Source organism: Pteropus alecto, unplaced genomic scaffold (genome assembly GCF_000325575.1).
Source record: "Pteropus alecto unplaced genomic scaffold, ASM32557v1 scaffold81, whole genome shotgun sequence".
NCBI lineage: Eukaryota > Metazoa > Chordata > Mammalia > Chiroptera > Pteropodidae > Pteropus > Pteropus alecto.
Genome location: NW_006433378.1, coordinates 8220458 through 8242038, shown reverse-complemented (window position 1 = coordinate 8242038; position 21581 = coordinate 8220458). Strand labels below are relative to the sequence as shown.

General features: G+C 41.2%; 1 protein-coding gene across 2 annotated transcripts in view; it reads left to right on the top strand.

The window, feature by feature from the left end:
• The window catches only part of ARHGEF26 (Rho guanine nucleotide exchange factor 26), a 115628-nt gene extending 94402 nt beyond the window's left edge, over nucleotides 1-21226 (top strand). For both annotated transcript variants that reach the window (XM_015586557.2, XM_006908214.3), the window contains exons 12-15: nucleotides 5562-5771; nucleotides 16925-16992; nucleotides 18321-18425; nucleotides 19035-21226. In XM_015586557.2, the coding sequence (XP_015442043.1) occupies nucleotides 5562-5771; nucleotides 16925-16992; nucleotides 18321-18425; nucleotides 19035-19177 (526 nt within the window). In that variant the 3' untranslated portion in view covers nucleotides 19178-21226. The remainder of the gene's footprint in view (nucleotides 1-5561; nucleotides 5772-16924; nucleotides 16993-18320; nucleotides 18426-19034) is intronic.
• Nucleotides 21227-21581: the final 355 nt, after the last annotated feature.

The window sequence follows — 21581 nt, the reverse complement described above, 5'->3', positions numbered from 1 at the left end:
ATCCTGGTTTATGGACTGAGATTGAGATCCAAATTTTTTTTATTTTTCAGACGTTTCCCCAGATGTCTCAATATTATTTGTTGACTAGCCCATCAATTCCCTACAGATTGAAATGTCACCTATATCATGTACTAAATTCCCAGATGTGTTTGGGGTCAATTTGTGAACACACCATTCTGTCAGCTCATGTACCAGTCCCAGTCATTGAATTACTGTGTAGCTTTACAACATTTTTGATATGTTGTGAGGCCAGCTCATTCGTTCTTTTTCACCGTCCTTCTGTTTTTAGATGTTTATTTTTGTGTGTGCTTTAGAATCAGCTTGATCATTCTCCCTCCTCACTGCCCTGCCCCAACCCTGTTTGTATTTTTGTTGGGATTGTGTTAAAATTATATATTAGTTTAGGAATAATCAATACCTCTATAATATCAAAATTTCCTATCTATACAGGACTTCTTCCAAAGTACAGTATTCAAAGGCTGTCTTCATAAAGCAGAAACTTGTTAAGTTTAATTCTAAGTATTTTATCTCTTTTGTAGAGATACTTCTTCTGTTATATTTTCTGAGTGTCGTTTATACATAGGAAAACCTTTTTTTAAATCCAACCACTATACTGAATTTATTGTTACCTTGTAATATATTTTCAGTCACTGATGTCATCTGCAAATAATTAGTTGTTTGTAACAGGGCAAAAAAAAAATTCCATTGTCCAATAGTTAATTCAACTATACACTTAGACATCCAGACACCTGGAATTATGATAGTGTTCACATCTGTGCGTTTATTATTTTTAAATTTATTTTTACCTTCAATTGAGATATATTTCAAAAGTACAGAAAATTTTAAACATTAACATACGTATCATCTAGACTTAACAGATACTAACTTTTTGCCATATTTGTCATCTCTCTCCTTTTTAAACAAACAAACGAAAAAACCTGGTAAAATACTACAGATATACCTTAAGCCTCTCCACTGTTATCCTCTCTTCCTCCTCCTTCCAGAGTGACTCTTATGCTGAGGTTGGTGTCTGTATCACCCTACACTCTCTACTGCGTATGTATATATATAGTTTGGGTATTTTAAAAATGTATATTTTATGCGGTTCAAATGTCCTGATTTAAAATTAATAAATATACGCCCCTTATGGAAAATTCTAACCTTTATAGATATTTATGGGACAGAAAGTTAAAAATGCTTCATAATAATCTCTTTAAGAAAGCTGCTATTCACAATAAGGTGTTTCATTTTTACCACCCATGCCGTTAGGTTGCATATAGTAGAATCCAACACTCTCTGAGCTGCTTAACAAAAGAATGCCTTTGCAAGGGAAGACTAATTGGGGTATATATTTACCACCACATCGTGTTCTCTACTGATAGTTCTTTATCTTGTTAAAAAAAAAAAAAGAAAAGAAAAGAAAGGAATCTCAACAAAGGTTACAAGACTTTAAGTGGGTTTCAACAGGGAGACCCTTCATTGTTTATACCGTGAGCTACAGACTTACATAGATTTGATTGCTGCGCCTGATAGGAGCCACTGCTGTACAAAGCAGACAGCCTTGATGAGCAGCTGGTAAACTTGGAGCACATATAAGACAATCAAAGGAAATCTACATATAAACTTCTCCATTCGAGGAAAGGTGGTTTTTCCATTTGCCTTTTTCTGAGCAATTTAACTTCCTAATTACATGATCCAAATTGTTTCAGAGACTATGTAAACCATATGTTTGCTAAATGATGGAGACAAACACGGGGAAGTCTGATTAGCATCAACTTCCCTCAGGAAAGGGGTTTCTTTCCCAGCCCAGCTTTGCCTGCTTTCTACTTACTGAACATGGGTGAGTAAGCAGAGGATGGAAATAGGGTTGGAAATAGTTCATCTGGCTATGGATTCTCCCCTCTTCCTTCTGCTTAAGTACATATTTTTACACAAACTTTATCCTTTTGTATCAGCATGAGATAGGTACTGTTTAATACTAGAAGAAGGAATTTCATTTAGTATTTAGCAGATTTGGAGAGGGGAAAATATGATTATTTTGAACCTTTATAAGATTAAGTGTGTGAGTGTATATGTGTGTGAGAGAGTAGGAACAACGAGTAGGCTAGCAAGCGTGAGCTACTTTTCAGTTTTTGTATTATTGGGTTTGAATAATAGTTGACAAGGATAAATAATTTACTATGGTTACATGAAATTAAATTTATTTATATAAAATTCATTGAAAGAGTAGTGAAGAAGTTGTAAACATTATTTTTACATGATGGAGAAATTTACAGGTCAAGATAAAATAATGATGTTGGGTGATTGCTCTTGAATGGGTTAAAAACAAAAAAATGGGCAAACATGTTTCCTGCATCCTATTTTGGATTCAGAAGTCAAAACAGCAGGAAAATTTCTTGTTTAGATGGATGTGCAGATGTGTAGGAACGGGTACCTGGAATGAACTCACATAGCTATGAATGTGGTGGCTGCAGTTAATCATCCAAACTGGACATTTGAGTGGACAACAAGAATAAAAATGGGTCAACGGTCACCCTAGCTCTAATGGCCTTTTAGTTGTTATTGCAAAAGAGAACAATTAAAAACATTCTATTAATTTATCTTACTTCTGTCTCTAATTTCTACCAAAGACAAAGATTCAAAGCTTTGAGGAAACACAATAGCTGGTATTGTTTGTATTTAGGCAAACACTGGGGAAAACATGAACTCTGAAAATTAAGAGGGAAATAAAAAGACTTAAGTAGTTTATTCTTATTAGTTTACATTAGTTTCCTGTGAACTCCTGGTCTTGAATTTTATTGGGGACTTTGTGCTATGTGAAACCACTTTATGCTGAAGAATTTTTAGAGCTTGAGTCATCTCAAAGGATGGTTTTATAGCATAACATTTCTTGGCCTTTTATTTCTTTGGAAATACAAAAAATACCTATGCAGTTTCATGGTTTAGGGCACCACCTAAACACCTCGTGTGCATAACATTAGGGTCCTCGGATTTCTCTATGTGAAGTCTCTATCCAAAGAATTACTTTTAACCAGAAATGAGTGTCTTTGACTAACAGCTCATCTTTTTTTAACTTGTGAGTTGGACCAAGAGTGACCAGAGGTGCAGAGAGAGGACAATAGCAAGGAATCCTGCGTTCGTTCACCTTGTTTTTTTCTCATGTTTCTGATGTTGTTAAGGGTTTGCTTTTGTTTTTTGTTTTGTTTCATTTTAGTTTAAGTCCTGGGCTGTTAAATCCATGTCTCGGATATCTAGGAAAACGTTATAAACTTATTCTGCTCTGCCAAAAACTGATTGCTTTGTTTCTGGTAAACGTGGTCTTTTAAAAAATATAACCTTATTTGTTTATAAAGTGTATTATCCTGCTTCCTCCTTTTATAAAAATCACGTGAGCTTCGATAAGCTTCATTTCGATGTGAGTAATACTTTGCATATCCTGAGTGTGGCTGTGCTGGTCTGTAGGCAGTTTCAGGAGACCTTTGGAGATGATCTTGCCTTGTAAACTTTCAATTAATACGGATTAGTTTCCAAGCAACAAAAGGCCTGATGAGAAGGCAGTATTTTGCTTATTTATATGGTCACTGTGTTTGCTGTTTTTTGAAGGGAAAATCTATCAAACTAAATTTTAGAAAAGATCTTGAAGATTTTCAAGGAGCTTTACAAAAGAGTGGTTGACAGGCAGACATCCACTACTGAATGAAAGAAATTCTAAGAAATCTTGAGCAAAATGGCCTATTCTGAAATTCCAAGTATAGTTGACTGGGCACAAGAATTTTTCTTTTCTCTTAGCTCCCCTTAGTTTACACATCTATGTTTATTATTAAATAGTTGATATTGTTTCTAGAATATATTATGATTTATTGCACAGTCATCTATTTAATTCAATGATTATTTATTGAGCTCTCCCGTGTTCAATCGCAAGAGTGCAGGTTCACGAGGGAGAGCTGTATCTAAACAGGGCTGAGGTTTTTTAAGGAGATGAGTATGTATGCAAGGAGCGATTATAACTACATGCCAAGAAATCCATGCTGGGTAATTTAATAAATATGGATGAGAGGACACAAAGGGTTTAAGGATAGGGGAAAGGTGGTAGAGTCAGTGTCTTGTAGGAACTGGTGGGCTAAAGAATCGGGGTTGATTGGAAGAGTTAAATTGGAGAGACAGATGGTGCTGGTTAGAGAGAGGTTGCAGATAGTAATGATAAGGTCTGCGGTATGACAATGGAAGGGTTGCTGAAGTAAGACAGAGGACCAGACCATTAGAGAAGGGGAAGTCAAGGACCTGAGGGGCCAGGGTAATGGAAAGCTCTCCTACATGGGAAGTCAAGAAGTAAGTAATGTTGGGGAGAGACAGTGAGCCAGCAACTAAGCTCATGAGGGAGGATGAGGAGCGATCCAGGGGTCTGTAAATAACTATGATTATGAGATGGAGACTGATGGCTGAGCTTCAAAGCTGAGGATTTCTTGGGAGGAGGAAGTGATCATTGTCTAGGAGCAGCCATGAGAAGCAAGCAGGCAGAGACCCTTCAGGTGAGGTGATGTTCTCTCTAGGGAGGGCCAAGTTTCTGTTAAGGCGAAAAGGTAAAGGGAGGTTTTAGAGCAGCGGTCGTCAACTGTTTTGGCACCAGGGACAGGTGCTCCTATGAATCAAGTGCCTGATGATCTGAGGTGGAGCTGAGGCAGTGATGCTAGCACCGGGGAGCAGCTGAAAATTCAGATGAAGCTTCACTTGCTCACCCACCGCTCCCTTCCTGCTGTACAGCCTGGTTCCTAACAGGCTTCGGACTGGTACCAGGGTCCACGGCCCAGGGTTGAGACCCCTTGTTTAGAGAAGAGGCTGAGGATTTAGGAGATGTTGCTAGATTCCTTAAATGATGGGCATTTCCAGAGGACGCACCAGAAGGGGTTCAGGAGCCCAAGGAGGTGCGGCTGGATGAGCCGAGGTCACGGCTGGGGGTGAGCATCCAGGCGGATGGTGAACACGGGGCTTGAGAGTAGACAGGAGGAGAGGGGTCAGTCCCAGAGGTTACTGAAGCAGGTGGTAAGGCTGTGCGCTTTGGAGAGAAGAATGCATGGGGTGTCTTGCCAGAAGCAAGCAGACTTCTGGGGTGCTTCTCCCCTCCTATGTCTGGTCGCTTGGGGGCTGGAAGTAAGGCCTTGGTACCCAGCATATGGATATGTTTGGGATGCCCTCTCCATTCCAGGAGTGGAGTCAGGGCCGGGGAAGTACTATTATTTGAGCATTCCCACAATGCATGCATGTCCCACTTGTCATGACAGTTCCAGAATATTATAAAATGAAGCCTAGGATTTTTTATATTTTTTTCAATATTGCTTTTATATACTCAAGATACAATTTAGTATATTGCAGAAAAATAGTAATCACTAGGTTTAATTTGGGGTGTTACATTGATTCATAATCAGATATAATTCGAATTATAATTCATACTTTTAAAAAGTCATTCTCTCCTTATCCTCCTTCCCCTAATGTGACTTGAAAGTGACAAGGTCACAGCCTTATCTACTGAATTATTAACATGTTCCTTTCCCTTTTCCTTATAGTGAAGAAAGTTACAACGTCAACGATTATTCCTTAAGAGATCAGCTGTTGGTGGAATCTTGTGACAATGAAGAGGTTAATTCTTCTCCGGGGAAGAACAGTTCCACAGGGCTTTATTCAAGACAGAGCTCTGCCAGTCACCTCTTCACACTGACTGTCCTTAGTAACCATGCGAACGAGAAGGTGGAAATGCTGCTAGGAGCTGAGACGCAGTAAGTCTGCCAGGGCAAGGGTTTCAGAACATCCGGTATCAGTCTTCTCTGCCCAGCTGTCCTTGGTCTAAGATTCCCTAGGTGCAGTACCTGGTAGCTGCTAATTTTTTTTGTTGAATACTTATATGTGCCAAGCACTGGGTCTAGCTGCTTTATACAGATGCTTGTCTTTTCACTGTGACCTTCTCCGTGTCTTGAGGGATAGATATTATTTTTGTCTCCATGAATCCTGATAGATGCATTGTACAGTGGTCTCCCCTTATCCACAAGGAATATGTTCCAGAATCCCCAGTGGGTGCCTGAAACCTCGGATAGTACCAAACCCTCTCTATACTATGTTTTTTCCTATAATGTATACCTATGATAAAGTTTAATTTATAAATTAGACACAGTAAGAGAGTAATAACAATAACTAATAATAAAATAGAACAATTCTAACCATACACTATAATAAAAGTTCTGCGAATGTGGTCTCTCTCAAAATAATTTACTGTACCATATTCACCCTTTTGTCTGTGATATGTGAGATGATACAATGCCTGCATGATGAGACAAGGTGAGGTGAGTGGCAGGCATTGTGATGTGGCGTTAGGCTAATATCGACTTTCTGATGGTACAGCTACTAAGGGACTAACGGGTGGGTAGCGTGTGCAGCATGGATATGCTGGATGAAGGGATGACTCGTGTCCAGGGTGGGACAGAATAAGAACAGGTTGAGATTTCTTCATGCTACTATGAATAGTGTGCAATTAAAACTTATAAATTGTTTATTTCTGGAATTTTCTAGTTAATATTTTCAGACCTTGGTTGACCACAGGTAATTGAAACCATGGAAAGCGAAACTGCAGATAAGTGGGGAATGCAGTGCTTTAGGTGATGTGATTTTATATTCAGAGAGTGGTTTAACAGTTATTGTACTTTGGTCATTGATAAAAAGTATGACCCATGAGCCCCAGGACTATGACTTAGCTGGTAGTTTGAGTCTAGGCTGTACGTTTTCTTAGATAATGGAATCGAAGTAATTTCTCAATTACCTACCTTCAGCCAGACAGCAAAAAGCCCAGTGCTTTCTGTCTAAAGAGATCCTCAGTTTGGGGAAACATACTGATGGGTCCTCTCTCCCATCCTGAGTTTAAACAGAGACTAACCAGTCACCCCGTTGTCCTTCTACCAATGGTTGCTGCCATCCTCACGCTGGATGAAGGGAAGGAGGCTGCATTTTCAAGTCCACCTTTGTGATTTGGTCTAGTTAGAGATAGTTGATCCATCTATTTGTTTGAAATGTGGCAACCTGCTCTTGGAACGATTATTACAGGCAAGGATTGTGCTGGATCAGAGGACGGATCAGTGGAGGGAAAGGAGAAGTTCTCTAAATCTTTGTCCTCTGCTGTCCCTACACACATCTCCCACCCATGTTCCTCCCCGCCCCAAGGTTCCCACATGGTGTGTTTAAAATGGATCAGCAGCTGGTGAATAGTCATCCTAAGACTGAAGCAAAATCTTAGTGAAAGTAAACCCAAAGAATATCTCTGCCTTTTAGGAGTGTTTTAACAGTGTTCCTGGTTCATTAGAGACATACATAAGAAAAAGGTTAAAATTAGAAAGCATTTATATAAAACATTCAAAGATTTTATACCCTTTGGCACTAGAAATAATTTTGCAAAGTCTGGAAGGAAAAACAAGAGAGATGGGTTGACATAAAGCTATTTGAGGTTTGAAAACAGCTAAAATAGAGTATTCCAAAGGAACTTGAGCTCTAACAGAGGGTATGAATAAGAAATGGTGCCTCATCCTGTATGTTTATTTATAAGACAAAGAAATGGCTCTCCTAAAGGTGCCAGGGTACCTCCATTGAAACTGCTGAAAAGCCCTGACATTCCCAAGCATGCCCCTCTGTGTTTGCCTCTCTGGGGAGGGGACTTTGAGTGAGTGTGGTGCTTGCTGGTGTGTGTAGGTGATCAGCAGGAGACACAACCAAGACCAGGGCTGAGGAAAGCATTTCTTCAACTCTAAATGATTCAATTGCTTGGCCAGTGAAGACAGAGGTAGACTTCCTTTGGGGAAGCCTCTGATAAAAAGAGAATTTAATATGTCTGAGCTTTGGATTTCATATGACTTTAAGGACGAACAAATCTTAAACACTTTGGGGGTTAGTGCTTGTCCAGATGTTCTACAGAATTCTCAGAAACTAGAGATAGTCTTTCATCATTTTTAGTTAGTAATAGTGAAAGTGTTGGTTTTGCTTTGTGTTTTCCTTTTCTGTGTTTATAAGGATTGTTTGTTTTTCCTATTCAGGCCTTGCCAACATTTCAACAGAGCTCTTCCTGACTGTCTCACTCACAATTTCTGTGATCCCCACCCCTTGTTTCTGAGGTTACTAGAAGAGAGTAGGAAGTAAACTGACACACCCACTTCTTTTCACACCAAGGCCTGATCCATTCCTGGGACGTTCCATCGCATTTGTTCCTTCCTCCTGCCTTTTGATCTTGCCGTGGGCTACATGGATATTCATTTCCTCAGTCAGAAATGTTCTCAGAATGTCTGGTTATGTCACCCCTAAACTCATGGGTATGACTCATATTTGTAATTCTTTAATTAATAGTAAGAGAACATTCCAGAAAGGGCAGAAGGGCAGATGTCTCCTTGGGTACAGAAGGAGTGACTCCCTCACTCTCCCCCACCACCAGCTCAATTACAGTGGAAAAGTAAATAACTAGACACATACTTTTAAGCACACAAGGCGACAAACAGCATTGGTGTTGAAGGAAATATTATAGCCAAGATGCATTTTCCCTTAAGAAACAATTGGCTGCTTGGAATTGAAAATGTGCAGGTCATCTCTGGGCTACCTGATTTTGAGCAATCAGAGTTTGGGTCTATGTAGAATGTTGTCTTTGCTTCTAAGATTTGCAAAATGTAATGGTGAATATATATTGTATAGGTGTTCTCTCTTATATATGTGGTTAATATGGTTCATTAGCAATCTCTGAGAAAACAAGGTTTTCACCGCCATGCTGGCCTTGAGTTTTTGCAAAACTTCAGTCAATGTATATCCTTTGGCTATTCATTTTTTGGTTTGCATGAGAATAGGGTTCATACCTAAATATTTACCGTCTTTGAAAAACTGTGCTTGGTAGAGGCCATCTGGGGATATACAAAATGTAAAATAAGCAATAGGAAGGGTGCAGCTGTTTGGCATGGAGACAATTCAGTCACGACAGTGATACTATTGTGGCAGAACAGATCGATAACTTTGATTACATAAAGAATGCAGAAAAGCTCACCCAGAGGAAATGGGCAGACACACTTGGTGAGCATCTTGGATGACCCAGGCACCGAGCCAGCTCAAGAACATGTAGGGCCACATGGCTGTTTCTAGGGAAGAATAAAACCCCAGAGACGAAGGAAGCATCTGAGTAAGGTGATCGTAAATCTCCTTTCCCCAGGATTGATATTATGTCTGTTGTTACGGCAAAATTAAGAATGCCACCCTCTCTGACTCTCACACGTGTCTTGTTTAGACAATGAAATATGTGGTGACCCTAATCGTAGGTCTGTAGTCCAACTCCTTCCTCTTTCTCTCAGAGGTAAAATGAGACTCGCAAAGGTGACGTGATTTGCCTGCAGTCGTACGGGAAGCGCGTGATTGCCAACTCTGGGACTGGACCCTGACCCTCCTGAATCCAGGGTTCTAGTAACCAAGCGCAGTCTTGTTAGTGAGAAGCTGCCAGCCAGTAGACAGTTCCACCCGTACCTGGCCGCTCAAGGTGGCCTTGTTCTGCATCTGGAAGGGAACTAGGAAGCCAGTTGCTATTAAAGTGAGAAACAACTAAAATGTGGATTATTTTTTAATCCATCGACTCTAAAAAGGAAAAGGGTTGTGGCAACTTAGGTGGTAAATTTAGGGCATCGTATAATTTTACATATTTTCTAATAAAATGCTGAATAGAAATTATATCCCCCAAAATATTTTCCACTTAAAACTACCTTTTTAAAAATTTTTTTTTTTTTGCCTGTGTTTTTCCCACTGCTTGGAATGCCCTCTTCAGTCTTCCTCGAATTACCAGACGTCTCAACTCTCAGGGCCAACTCATTGCTCTACTAGGAAACCTCTCAGTGCTGATCTTGTCCCCAAGAATTATGACTGCTCATTGTGCGTGCCACACTTGTTAGTTCATTTTTTTCCTCATGTTTCCTGTTGTGCCCACTGTCCACTGTATTACTCCTGACCCCAACCCACCTCTAAATTTCCCCTTCCCATTCCAGCTGAACTTCTCAAGAGAGTAGCCTTCATCTCTCCCTGTTAATCCAGTGATTTTTATTGAGCACCTACATCCTTTCAGGTGCTATTCTCAATGCTGGGGTGAGTAGTACAGAGTGAATGGTACTGAGAACAAATCTCTGCCCTCTGGGGTCTTCTGTTCAAGTGAGCGGCTTATGTCTGTGTGCTTCCTGCCTTCCAAGAGGGTGGCTGTGGACGGCAGTGAACTTTCGCCAGTCTCCTTGGGCAAATGGCCTCCCACGAGGCTGGGACAGTGGGGAAGCATTTCTTCTTGGTCCAGTTAAATATGTAAGTGCAACGAAGACAACAAAACCAGGTGATGAGAACTGGAGTGGATGTTAATTGCTGGGGATGGGGATGTGTCCTCTAAATTAGATGCTGCAGGAAGACTTGAGTTGACATTTGAACTGAGCCCTGAGTGACAAGAAGGAGTTAACCCATGGGAAATGCAGGGCCAGTATGTTCCAGGCGAAGGGACAGCCAGTGCAGGCCTCTTGAGGAAACGCGTTTGATATCGTCAGACTTGGCTTGGACGTAGTGAATGTGGCTAGATAAGAACGAACCAGGGACAGGGTGGGTGGTCAAGAGGCCAGTAGAGGCCAGAGCATTTTGGAGCAGAGCTGTTCCAGTGCAGTTTGTGGGCCATCAGTCTTCAAACCTGTTACCAGCCTGGCACGCGGGAAGCAGTTAAGAACTTAGAGTAATCTGGCATGTATGCAGCATCAAAGCGTGTGGTTATTTTAACAGTAATTTATTTTTATTGGATTTTGGAGAACACTTGGTTTACAGTGGGTTGGGTGGTGAGGACCATTTCTTCGCCACAGATATTTTGAGCAGCATTGCTGTAGAGCCTTATAAGCCATAGTGGGAGTTCCTTGGAAGACCGGACTGCAGGCAGAAGTTTCCATGGGAAGGGCCATTAGGGCCGCATTGGAGTCATCGAGGGACGTCCTGGTGGTGGCTTGGGCTGTGGCATACTAAAGGAAATGGGGATGTATGCAGGAGGCAGAGACGACAGGGCCGACTTCTGGATTGGACGGGTCGGATGAGTTGTGGTAGCAGTAAGCGAAGGAGAGGAGTTGAAGATGCTTCGGATTTTTTGGCACCGTATATCGAGTGGTTTTTCCTTAACCACCTTCAGCATGGCTTCCTCTGCCGCCCTGTCGAGGCCACTCCCTAAGCAGATTAGTGGTGGCTTGCTAGTCACCACATCCAGCAGTTCAGCCGTCCTCCGTCTCTCCCTCTAATATCATTGTGTGCTGTTGACCATCAGCTCTCTCACACTGTCCCCCTTTTTGAGATTCTTTCTCAACCTGTTATCCGTGCTCTCTTAGTTTACCTGCCACATCTAACCATTCCTCTTCGCTTTCCCTTCAGAAATGCAGACCCTCTGAAGCCAGTCATCACCACTACCCACTGCTTTCCCCAACACACATTTCTGCAAATGGTGCCGTTTGCCACCGTTCTGAGTTGTTCAGTCTGCAGACTTGGTGTCATTTCTGATGTTTCCAGGTCTGAAGAGATGCATCATCAGCCGGTTCTTCCTGTGCAAAGTCCACTGCCGCTTTCCTCGAGTTTGCATTCCGCTGCCTGCTTCCTAGCACTGCCCATGTGTCACTTATCTTTCGAACAACCCCGAGAGCCTCCTAACCATTCTCCTCCCCAATCGGTTCTGCACGGTTTTATTACTGATTCCCACGCTCAGCTCTGGTTTTGTTCTTGTCTCGTTTTGCGCATAGCGAGTGACCAGTAAATATTTTTGGAATTGACCCACAGCGGATAGACGTAGCTTCTCTATATCCGAGGCGAGGTAGAAGACTAACTGCACGTAGGGAAGTACTGCCTCTCTATCAGTCTGTATTTACTGTCGTTTCTGTGCTGCTAGAACACGTTTTCTCTAAATTCCATTTGTTTGTTTTTTTTTCAATGTTTGCTATTAAGGATGTGGTAAAACTTTTCTTTAGGATGTACATCTAAGCCACGGACACTCTGTCATTTCTGTTTGCCTGCCTGTTAAAGATCTGTATTGTTAATGAGACAGGAGTCTGAGAAACATACAAAAGCTTACCTTTTATAAAAGGACAAAGGAAGAATGTTTTACCACTGTCATTTCTTTTCCCTCTGGGCCTTTCAAGAGGAATGTGGGCGCCCGAGAGCCCCCTTTGTCTGCCTTCATTAAAATGAAGCATAGACAGCCGCAGCTGGCACAGACCAGAGATCGTGGCAAGTGGCGTCCTTGGCATCCTGAATTCACAGTGGAATTTGGATGGCATTTGGGTCCGTCGTATGCAGTGATGGGACATCAGGACATGTTCAGTGATGAATGCGAACTTTCTTCATTCATAGACTTAGCTATAGGATATAATCACCTTAAAATGTAATCAAAGATCCTTTTCAAAAGTTCTCTTTCACCAAAAGAACTACAAGCCTAATGATTGTGGTTGGTCCCATCAGCCATTCAGGGCCTCCTGATAAAGGGGCATTGTTTGCAGGAAGTCTTTTGCGCTGTTCCAGCTTCTGTTAATGATTTAATTAACAGCAGGAAGTAAATGGGATGGAATAAATTGTGAAATAGTATGTCTGACATACTCTTATACTTCCTCCTTTAAGAAAAATCCACAATATAGAGATGATAATTCATATGGAAAAAATGTATCTATTACAGGTTGTATTTTTTTCCTCATTGAATCGCATCCATGTCTAATAATGACCTTTTACATTTTATAGTGCCTGTCAAAATATTTGATCTTTTGTGATCGTTATCATTGACTCCAACGAAACAAGAGGAGAGGTGATGGTATAGGTCTTTTATTATCAAGGAAACAGATAACTGACCCACTTTAGGTTAAGGCTGGGATTCCAGACCCAGACTAGTCTCATGAGCTACTTACTGTGATAAACAAGAAATAATCGATTGAACTTGATTACATGTCACAAAGTCTAAATTTTAGAACTCTCTCGGTGGGCTAGGATAAGTTTTTACAAATTATTATTTACAAAATCGGTTAGATTTTGTAAATTATGTAAGCTGAACTGGCATCCAGTATTATCCGGCTTTGTCACGCAGCATTCATAATGACATTTTTTTATCCTGTGGGTTTTCTTTCATGGATCAGTTTATTGAACATATTGAGTTGAATCGAATGTGTGAGAGAATGAACAACAACCACCTCGCCACAATCCTACTCCTTATGAAGGCTTGGGAGACTTTTTTTTCAAAAAGCCACGAAGATAAGTTTCAAAAGGCATGCAGGTAAATTTATAGGCTGTAAGAAGGAATACAAAAGATATCTGGTCAAACGCCATCGTAAGAAAGATAAAAGGAAGGTTAGGCCGCAGCAGCTGAAAGATCAGGAAGACACATCAGTGGCAAAGTGCTTGGTGGGTGCCCCATCCCCTTCAGACTCATCACCGGCCTGCCTGTTTCAAAGCCTGCATTCTACCTTCTCAGTACGTAGCTCTCTTTTCTAGTAAATGTCAGGTATTCAATGAGAAGTCCAGCTCTGCTGTGTCTTTGACTTTTGTGCAATTAAGTTTAAACCTACTGTGCTTAAGTAAAATTATATGAGACAGGACAAGGTGTTACCAGTTAACTGCGTAGGGAACTGTAGATGTATCGTTTCATGCCATGCATAATTTGGGGGTTATGAAAAAACTGCATTTACAGATGTTTATGTTAAAAGAATCTCTTCTCAACTCTGTCTTTTTCCTCTCCCTGGGTCACATGTGTTTTGTGTAGAGCACTCTACCCCAGCAATTGCACGCTGCATTGGAGCATGTGTGTCTGTGTGTTCTGCTCTGTCTGCTCCTTCACAGAGGGCCGTGAAGAGCAAGAAATCTCATTTTATTCACTTTGCAACCCTCAGCCGAGCACAGAGCCCCCGCAGAGGCCACACGGGCCAGCACTCAGTGAATGCTGGAGAAAAGGGTGATCGGTAGAGTCTCAGAAGCCGATATGCCCAGGTCGACAGTACTGCTGCACTGCATATTCTATCGCTTTGTTTGGGCAAAGGGACAAATCTATGAGCTGAGTGTGGGGTGGATTGGGACTTCATGTGGATTGTTTCATAAATGTCTCTGGAGAAAATAGCTGTCTGGAATGAGTCCTGGACTTGATATCTAAATTTAATCATGGATACGTCTATGCCCTATTTTTTTCTTGTTCTTAGAATTCCATGTCATATCAAGTGAGTCCCTTCCCTGCCTTAGAGATGCAGTACTCATGGGAGGGAGCTCTTTGGCAGGGCTCTTGGAAGCCCTGGGGGAAGTCGTGTGGTTTTGACAGCATCTGACTCAATTGAAGCTATTTCTAGAAGGGGCTCCTTTCAGCGAGGGCAACAAGGACTGTCTTGTTCTGTCTTCTGGAGTCCCCACGAGGGGCTGCTGTGTCTAAGGGATGTCATTAGCATCCAGGCAGTATGCCACGGGAGGGAAAGATTTCACGTGGACTTCTGGAAACTGGCAGCAGGGTGAGGCCACCTCTGAAACTGGCCACTCGATGTCAGAGCGAGGCCATGCCTGGGAAACCTCACATGAAGGATGCAGACAGCAGGAAGGGCCCTGTGGATGCGTGGTAAGCCAAGAGGAGTCTGCCTTGCTGGCTGTGGCCTATAGAGATACAGGTCCATGGCCTGTTAGGAAGTGGGCCACACAGCAGGAGGTGAGCGACGGGCCAGTGAGCAAAGCTTCATCTGTATTTGCATCCGCTCCCCAGTGCCAGCATCACCGCCTCAGCTCCACCTCAGATCATCAGGCATTAGATTCTCATAGGAGCACCGGTGCCAGGTGCCAGAAAGTCTGGGGACTGCTGTGCTAGGAAACACCTTAGGATCCCTGACTGTGTGGCTTTATATTCTGAGTGCACTGCACCACTTTGCCGTTTTACTGTGAGCGGGCACTTAACATCCCAAACTTAAACTTTGTCCTCTGGAGAAATGGAAATAACGGTAAGATTTTCTTCCAAGATTGTTGTAAATATTGGATTCGATGATACTCGCAAAGTACAAAAAAGTATCATACCTAGCATGTAAGTGCTCCATGAAACTGATTAGAACGAGACCGAGTTCCTGCCTTCTTGGAGTTTATGGCTGAGTAAGAGAAACAAACAAGTCTATTAACGTTCGGGGGTCAGCATGAGATGAATGATAATTTCATAGGTCAACAGATGTTTACTGAGTCCCCTTTACTTGCCAAACTGTGTTCTGGAGACAGTGTGGTGAACCTCATAGATGTCTACCTTCATGAGGCTTACAGTTGACCAGGAGTATGATAGAGCTGTGCTGAGGCGTGTGTGGGAACAGGTTTATCAGACTAGGATGGGGACGGAAGTGTAAGTTCATGCAACAGGGGAAGCTGCCTGGAGGGGGCGAGCCTTGTATTTTCAATATGGACTCGATGTGTTGAACAAAAGAAGCCAGTGGAACACACTATAGGATTCCATTTTCATAAAACACAGGATAGGCAAAACTAGTCTGTGGTGATGGAGATCAGAACCGTGGATACCTCTGTGGGAGGTTATTGATTGGAAGGGACAAAAGGGAACCTCCTGGCCATCGGTCTCGGCCTGGCAGCACGTGTGCATGCGTATGCCTAAGTAAACACTCGCAGCGCTGTATGCATGTAAGAGCACTGCAGAGATTTATTTTATGTGTGTTCTTCAACTTAAAAAGTTTAATAATGAGAGGGTATGGCTCAGTAAACAGAAGGAAGGAAGGTCGTATTTGAGAGTAAGAAGAGCAAATAGGAAATAGGATGCGGAACATCATGACATGTTTCAGTGCTGTAAGACGTCTGCTCTGCCTGGATGGATGTACGTGGCGGGTGAAGATGCAGTGACAGTGAGAAGCATCTTTTAGGTGCAAGCTCTTATGGGAGAAAAAAATACTTATCAAATATGGGGCATAAAGGCATTCCTTCTTAAAAAGGTAGAATGGCCCTGTAGAAATTGACTTTGTTTGGAATCACAGATATTGGAACGTGCGTGTAGTATTCTCGTCCTCCTCCCAGGTTTTGGGGAAGATTACATGAAATAATGGATGTCAAGTGCTTATATCTGCCATGTAGTATGGATTTAACAAATGCTTCTTAAGAGATTTCAAAGTGTGCATGTTTGTGTGGTTCATTTAATTGCAATCCTAATATTCGACTTTCCAAATCAAAAACGGGATGACTGTATTATGGCATAGTGCTTGCTTACCTGAAACTTGTGATCCTTTAGTTAAATAATTTTTTTTTCACATAATTATAGCTTAATATTGTATAAAAAGTCGGGTTTTTTTTCTTAAAGAATTATTTTTAGCTATAGTCATTAAACCATTTTAAGCATTTGAGAACAGTCTAAAAAAGGTCAAAGAATTTCTATTTCAATAAGGCTCATATTTGGCAATATTATTTGTATGGGAAACAAAACAACTTTAAATATGTCAAGTTTCTCATCTTTTCCGAAATGGTTTGGTGGGGGGAGGAGAGGGAGTAGAGAGGGACTGAATTACTAGGATTTTTTCTTTTTAAATGAAATGTACTTTTCTGAAATGTTAAACATCAGATTATGAGTATACTAAACATCTTTTTGAGATTAAAATATGTTAGCGTGATTAGCTCTTTTTTAAATGTTAAACCGTCATGTGAGAAGTTCCACTTAATAACTAGCCAGATTCATTCAGAATCTTTTGACAGTGACTAGTTTTCGGCCTATTTTAGATTTCCTAGATTATCAGTTTTAAACCTTTACCTTTGTTTTGAACACAAGCTCCATACTCCTATAGAGAATGTCTTCTCTGTTTTAGGGGAATGGCTCTTGCATTCTAGAACATACTTCATTCTGTGTCTAAACACCTTAAACCTCTCAACTGGATTATACTCTGTGTTTTAGGAGTGATCGAGCCCGCTGGATAACCGCCCTGGGACACAGTAGCGGGAAGCAGCCTCCTGACCGGACCTGTAAGTACCTCCAGGGCTGTCTGCTCTGGAACGTAGAACATGGAGGGGCTCTGCCCCCTGCTGGACGTTGCGGTATTAACGGCTCATCACCACAAAACTACTAGCTGCTTTATAAGTTTCCCCCAGGGTTTCCTTCCTGCTGCCCTGCATCAGACAGAACTGGGTGATCCCTGTTTTGGAATTCAAAGGGTTTGAATTCAAATTCAAGGTGCAGTTCTCCTTTGTTGTATAAATGTGGTAAACTGTTGCACATCCTTCTTGAACGTGTTAACCTTCTGTAAGTCAGGTGCCTCATTATATGCAACATGGGGTTACCATGAGGATGAAGTTAAATAATATACATCGAAAGCTCTGCTTGAATTGTAAAGCTCTTAAGTTTTTAAGTGAGGTTAATGCATCAGTTGCAGCGTGTTTAAGCCTTCTCCACACTGACAGTCTGAATCTAAGCTGAAATGTATTTTTAACTTTAATGAAAATTACTATTGCTTTTGACCTTCATTATTAAAATAATAACACTAACAACATGTATTTCATTTCTCTGGAGAACTAGGAACTGGTATGGTACAGGGTGGCATCGTGTGCTTATTCTTTAGCACCTTAACTTTGATGATATGCTTCTCTGCATGATTCTAGCTGGACGGTCAAATCCAAAGAATTAAGACAGCAAAACTGTTTATCCTGGAGCGCTCAACAATCATAGCTTTAAGCTTAGAGTCAGAGCTGAAGTGATTCATACGAATCAAGTTTTATATGAACAAACAAATTAAGAAGTCATGTCAGTCTGTACCAAGTTAATTGTTTTATTACGATTTAGCACTTTGGAGAAACTCTAAAAGGTTTTCTAACTTTTGGCGAGAGATCTTTTTATTTCTAAATTTCTTTGGCAGCTTCCATGTGCTGCTTCTGATGGACTGGGGAAGCACCCCGGCTGGGAGACTGGAGAATGGGACATATTGCAGATTTGACCATCAGTTTTATGCCCTTGGCACATTACCTACCCTGTCTTGTCTCAGTTTCCCAGTGCACAGTCGCTGTTTTCTGCTCCATTAAGTGACATGACTAATGACTCCTTGTCAAGGCTATTATTGACGGGATTCATATGTTATAAAAGGCCTCTCTGTTCAGAGCTTCTAAAATTCTAAAGCTCTTAGCTAAATAAGGGAGTTCTTGGAAAAGATTTTCTTCTTCTTGATAGAAGCCTGACTTGTTTCTATCAATGCCAGCCCTGAATTGCACAGAAAGACTGAGTAAATATACACTTATCGATTTGTACCTGTTTTGTTTTTCTTCTGCTCCTGAAAGCTCAATATGTCCCCTTGCCTTCGCAGCACTAACCCAGGTGGAAATCATTAGATCGTTTACTGCCAAGCAGCCAGATGAACTCTCCCTGCAGGTGGCAGATGTGGTCCTCATTTATCAGCGGGTCAGTGATGGTGAGTGGAAGGGTTCTTACGGGTCGCTGATGGTCCAACATTGAGGGTACGAAGAACCAAGGAGTCTCCTTTTTGTTAATGCTCATATTCCACATAGGTTTTCTCATCTGCACTTGCCTGTCCTTTATCTACACTTTATTGCTTTTACATGTTTTTGAATGGGGATGTAGTCACATGGTTTGTTATTCCGAAAGGACCCATGAAAAGTTTTCCTTCCTTCCCAGTCCCCCAGTGATCTTGTTTTCATCTCCAGAGGTTCTTCTTTCCTTCCTTACAAAAAAATAAATATGTATATATATTTTAAAAATATATATGTATATTTATATATAAAATTACGTATGTGTGTGTGCACACATAGCCCTGCTTCCCCTACCCAAAGCATCACCCTCCAGAGCTCAGCCCAAGCTCACATACTCTCAGCTGCCTCACTTCAGGGTTTCTGATCATGCTCTGCCCCTGGTATGCCCTTCATTCCCCCCTCGAAACCTTTCCTTCTGTTCCACCTCTCTCCTCACCTTTTATCATCTTTGGTACCCAACATCTTCCTTGGAGCCGAGCACAGTCAAGAGTCATTCAGATGCTTCATGAGGGCTCTGTCTTTCCTTGCAGGCTGGTATGAAGGAGAAAGACTGCGAGATGGAGAAAGGGGCTGGTTTCCTATGGAGTGCGCCAAGGAGATAACATGTCAAGCTACAATTGATAAGAATGTGGAGAGAATGGGACGTTTGCTAGGACTGGAGACCAACGTGTAGCCACTCTGATGGCCTTTCGTTACTGCGAGACTTGCACTTCATCATGGCGGGCTGGTTGGTTCTGGGCTGGTTTTCTTGTTAATTTAACACAGCCTATTTAATTAAAAGAATGAAAACACTTGCCTTTAAGCTTGCCAGGTGGTTATGCTCTCTCAGGAGGACAGTGACTGGATACAGTTAGTCACGCAGCTCAGTTTGTACATGACCCTCTTGCAAACCTCTAGAGAAACAGAATAGCTGGGCAGTTCACTTCAGGGATCAGGTGGCCTCAGCTCCTACTATTTGCACCTTTTCTGGCATTAGAAAAAGGTATAAGGGATGCTGTATCCTGATTTTCTCTATCTTCATGCAACCAAGAACATGCTATCCTTTTTTAAACATCTCCCATATATGGGTCTCTTAGTATTAGCAAGATTTTATATCTTTAAGAAATGCCCAGTTTTGTAAATATTTTTTGTTTCACCTCTTGTATTTTTGATCTGATTATAATGTTATGTTGACTTCAAAAAGAACTGGTAGAATTCTAGAAGTGAGCTAAGTTTTTCTAAACCTCTTCCCAGAAACGGGAAATTGACACTTGAATTTTTGCCACCTCTTTTCTCATTAAAAGGGAAAGTAAGGAGCCTTACCTTAAAGATTAAAAAAAAAAAAAAAAATCCATCTCACCCAATATTGGTCTTACATAAGTATAGCCAAATGAAACTTAAGCTGCTCTAACAACATAGAACTTAGATGGTTCACATGTGTGAGAAAATCTTGAATATAAGACAGGGGTCTTACCTTTAAAAATAATCCAAAATGAGTTGAGAAGCTGACGTGGGGCTGCTTTGCCTTCAATAATGCTTTTTTTTTTTTTTTTACTACTTCTAGAAATAGTAAAAAAAAAAAAACTATTTCAAGGAAAAGACAATTAGACCTTAAAAGGTATCAAGAAGCCAGCACGGTACTTAATTGAAACATAACATTTTGGGAACCCCTTTTATTTGCACTGATGGCCTCGCTTGCTGGGTTTGGAGTCTCTCTTTACTGCAGGTGTCTGCAGAACTTTATTTTTTCCTATGGTTCAAGGAGACAGAGATGTCATGTTAAAAGCAATGTTTCGTAAAGAGGGAATTGCTGGTTTGGAACACTGAGAGGGCAGAAGTGATTTTTACTGGTAGCTATGTTCCCTCTCTATTCTCTTCCACAAAGAGATAAAACCTGGCAAAGGATACATTATGCAAGGACTCAGATCAGTGTGTGCCATGTCCCAGATACTGTCTGCTGACTGGTTACTAAATTGTGAATAAAGTTGCAGAAGCCCAGTGCAGAGGTAAGTATACTTGGCTTATATGCCCCGCGCTCTACCACTTCGGCGAGCCAGGGAGGGCCTTCTCACCTCTGGATGGCTTTTTCTCTCTGCATCCATTTTTGGGTGTAAAATACATGCCAGGCCCTCAGTTCCCTAAGGTCTGGGCCAGTCTGTCAATGAAGTAATAGCAGTGAGCCACAGGGAGAATGTCTCGGGATTGGTAAAACAAGTCTGTCTCCTCTTTAATGCCACAAACTTTTTGGAGGAGAGGCTAACAAGTTGAAATTCAATCTAATGTGATGTTTTTCATTTAGAAAGGAAGGTAAATTTGTTGCTTTGCAAAGGGGTCACTTTGTACTATTTTTGCTAATACCCAGTTGGAGCTAAAAAGCAGCCATACAAATCCTGTGAATTAATTTATAAGCAGAGATGTTAAACAGTTTTGGAAGTCTGCGCATCTTATAAAGCAAAGCCTTATTTAGCGAGCAGGTTAATCCTGTTACTAGGCAAAGTGTTGTTTTATGGCAGTTATTTAACACATTCACAATGTTTTAAGTTTAATCATGAATTGTCCTTTTTCCATACCACAGTATTGTTTTCCAACCTAGTTTAGTTTCTGTGAATAGCTTCTCTGAATTGTACCATGATTTCATTCAGTGACCTGTGGAGAAAAATATTCATTTTTGTCCCCATGAATAGAGACTGCTAGTACACTTTTTGTGAAATATGTGAATTTATAAAGGTTTTGTACATACTTGTTCTTTTGTGCTGATGTGATTTAATTTGTCGTAGGCTGCATGCATTTAAGTATACAGTTTGCTGACTTCTTGGCCAAATCAGAGTTCTACTCGAAAGGTATCTGTAGCTAACGTTGACGGGGACTAATCTTTCCTCTTTGGATACATGTTGGCGTCAGCTGCCCCAGAAGGCTGGAGCATTTTTAAGATCATTTAAGATCTGGGCCATGCTGTTTTTTTTCTCATAGTTTCCACAAAACTGCACGACTGAATAGCTTCCTAAATAATTCATAGTTCCCTAACTGCTGCTGACCCCTGGAGCATGTCTTATCGATCATTTTGGCCACCCAATATCTGAACCTTTGTGTTTGTGAAA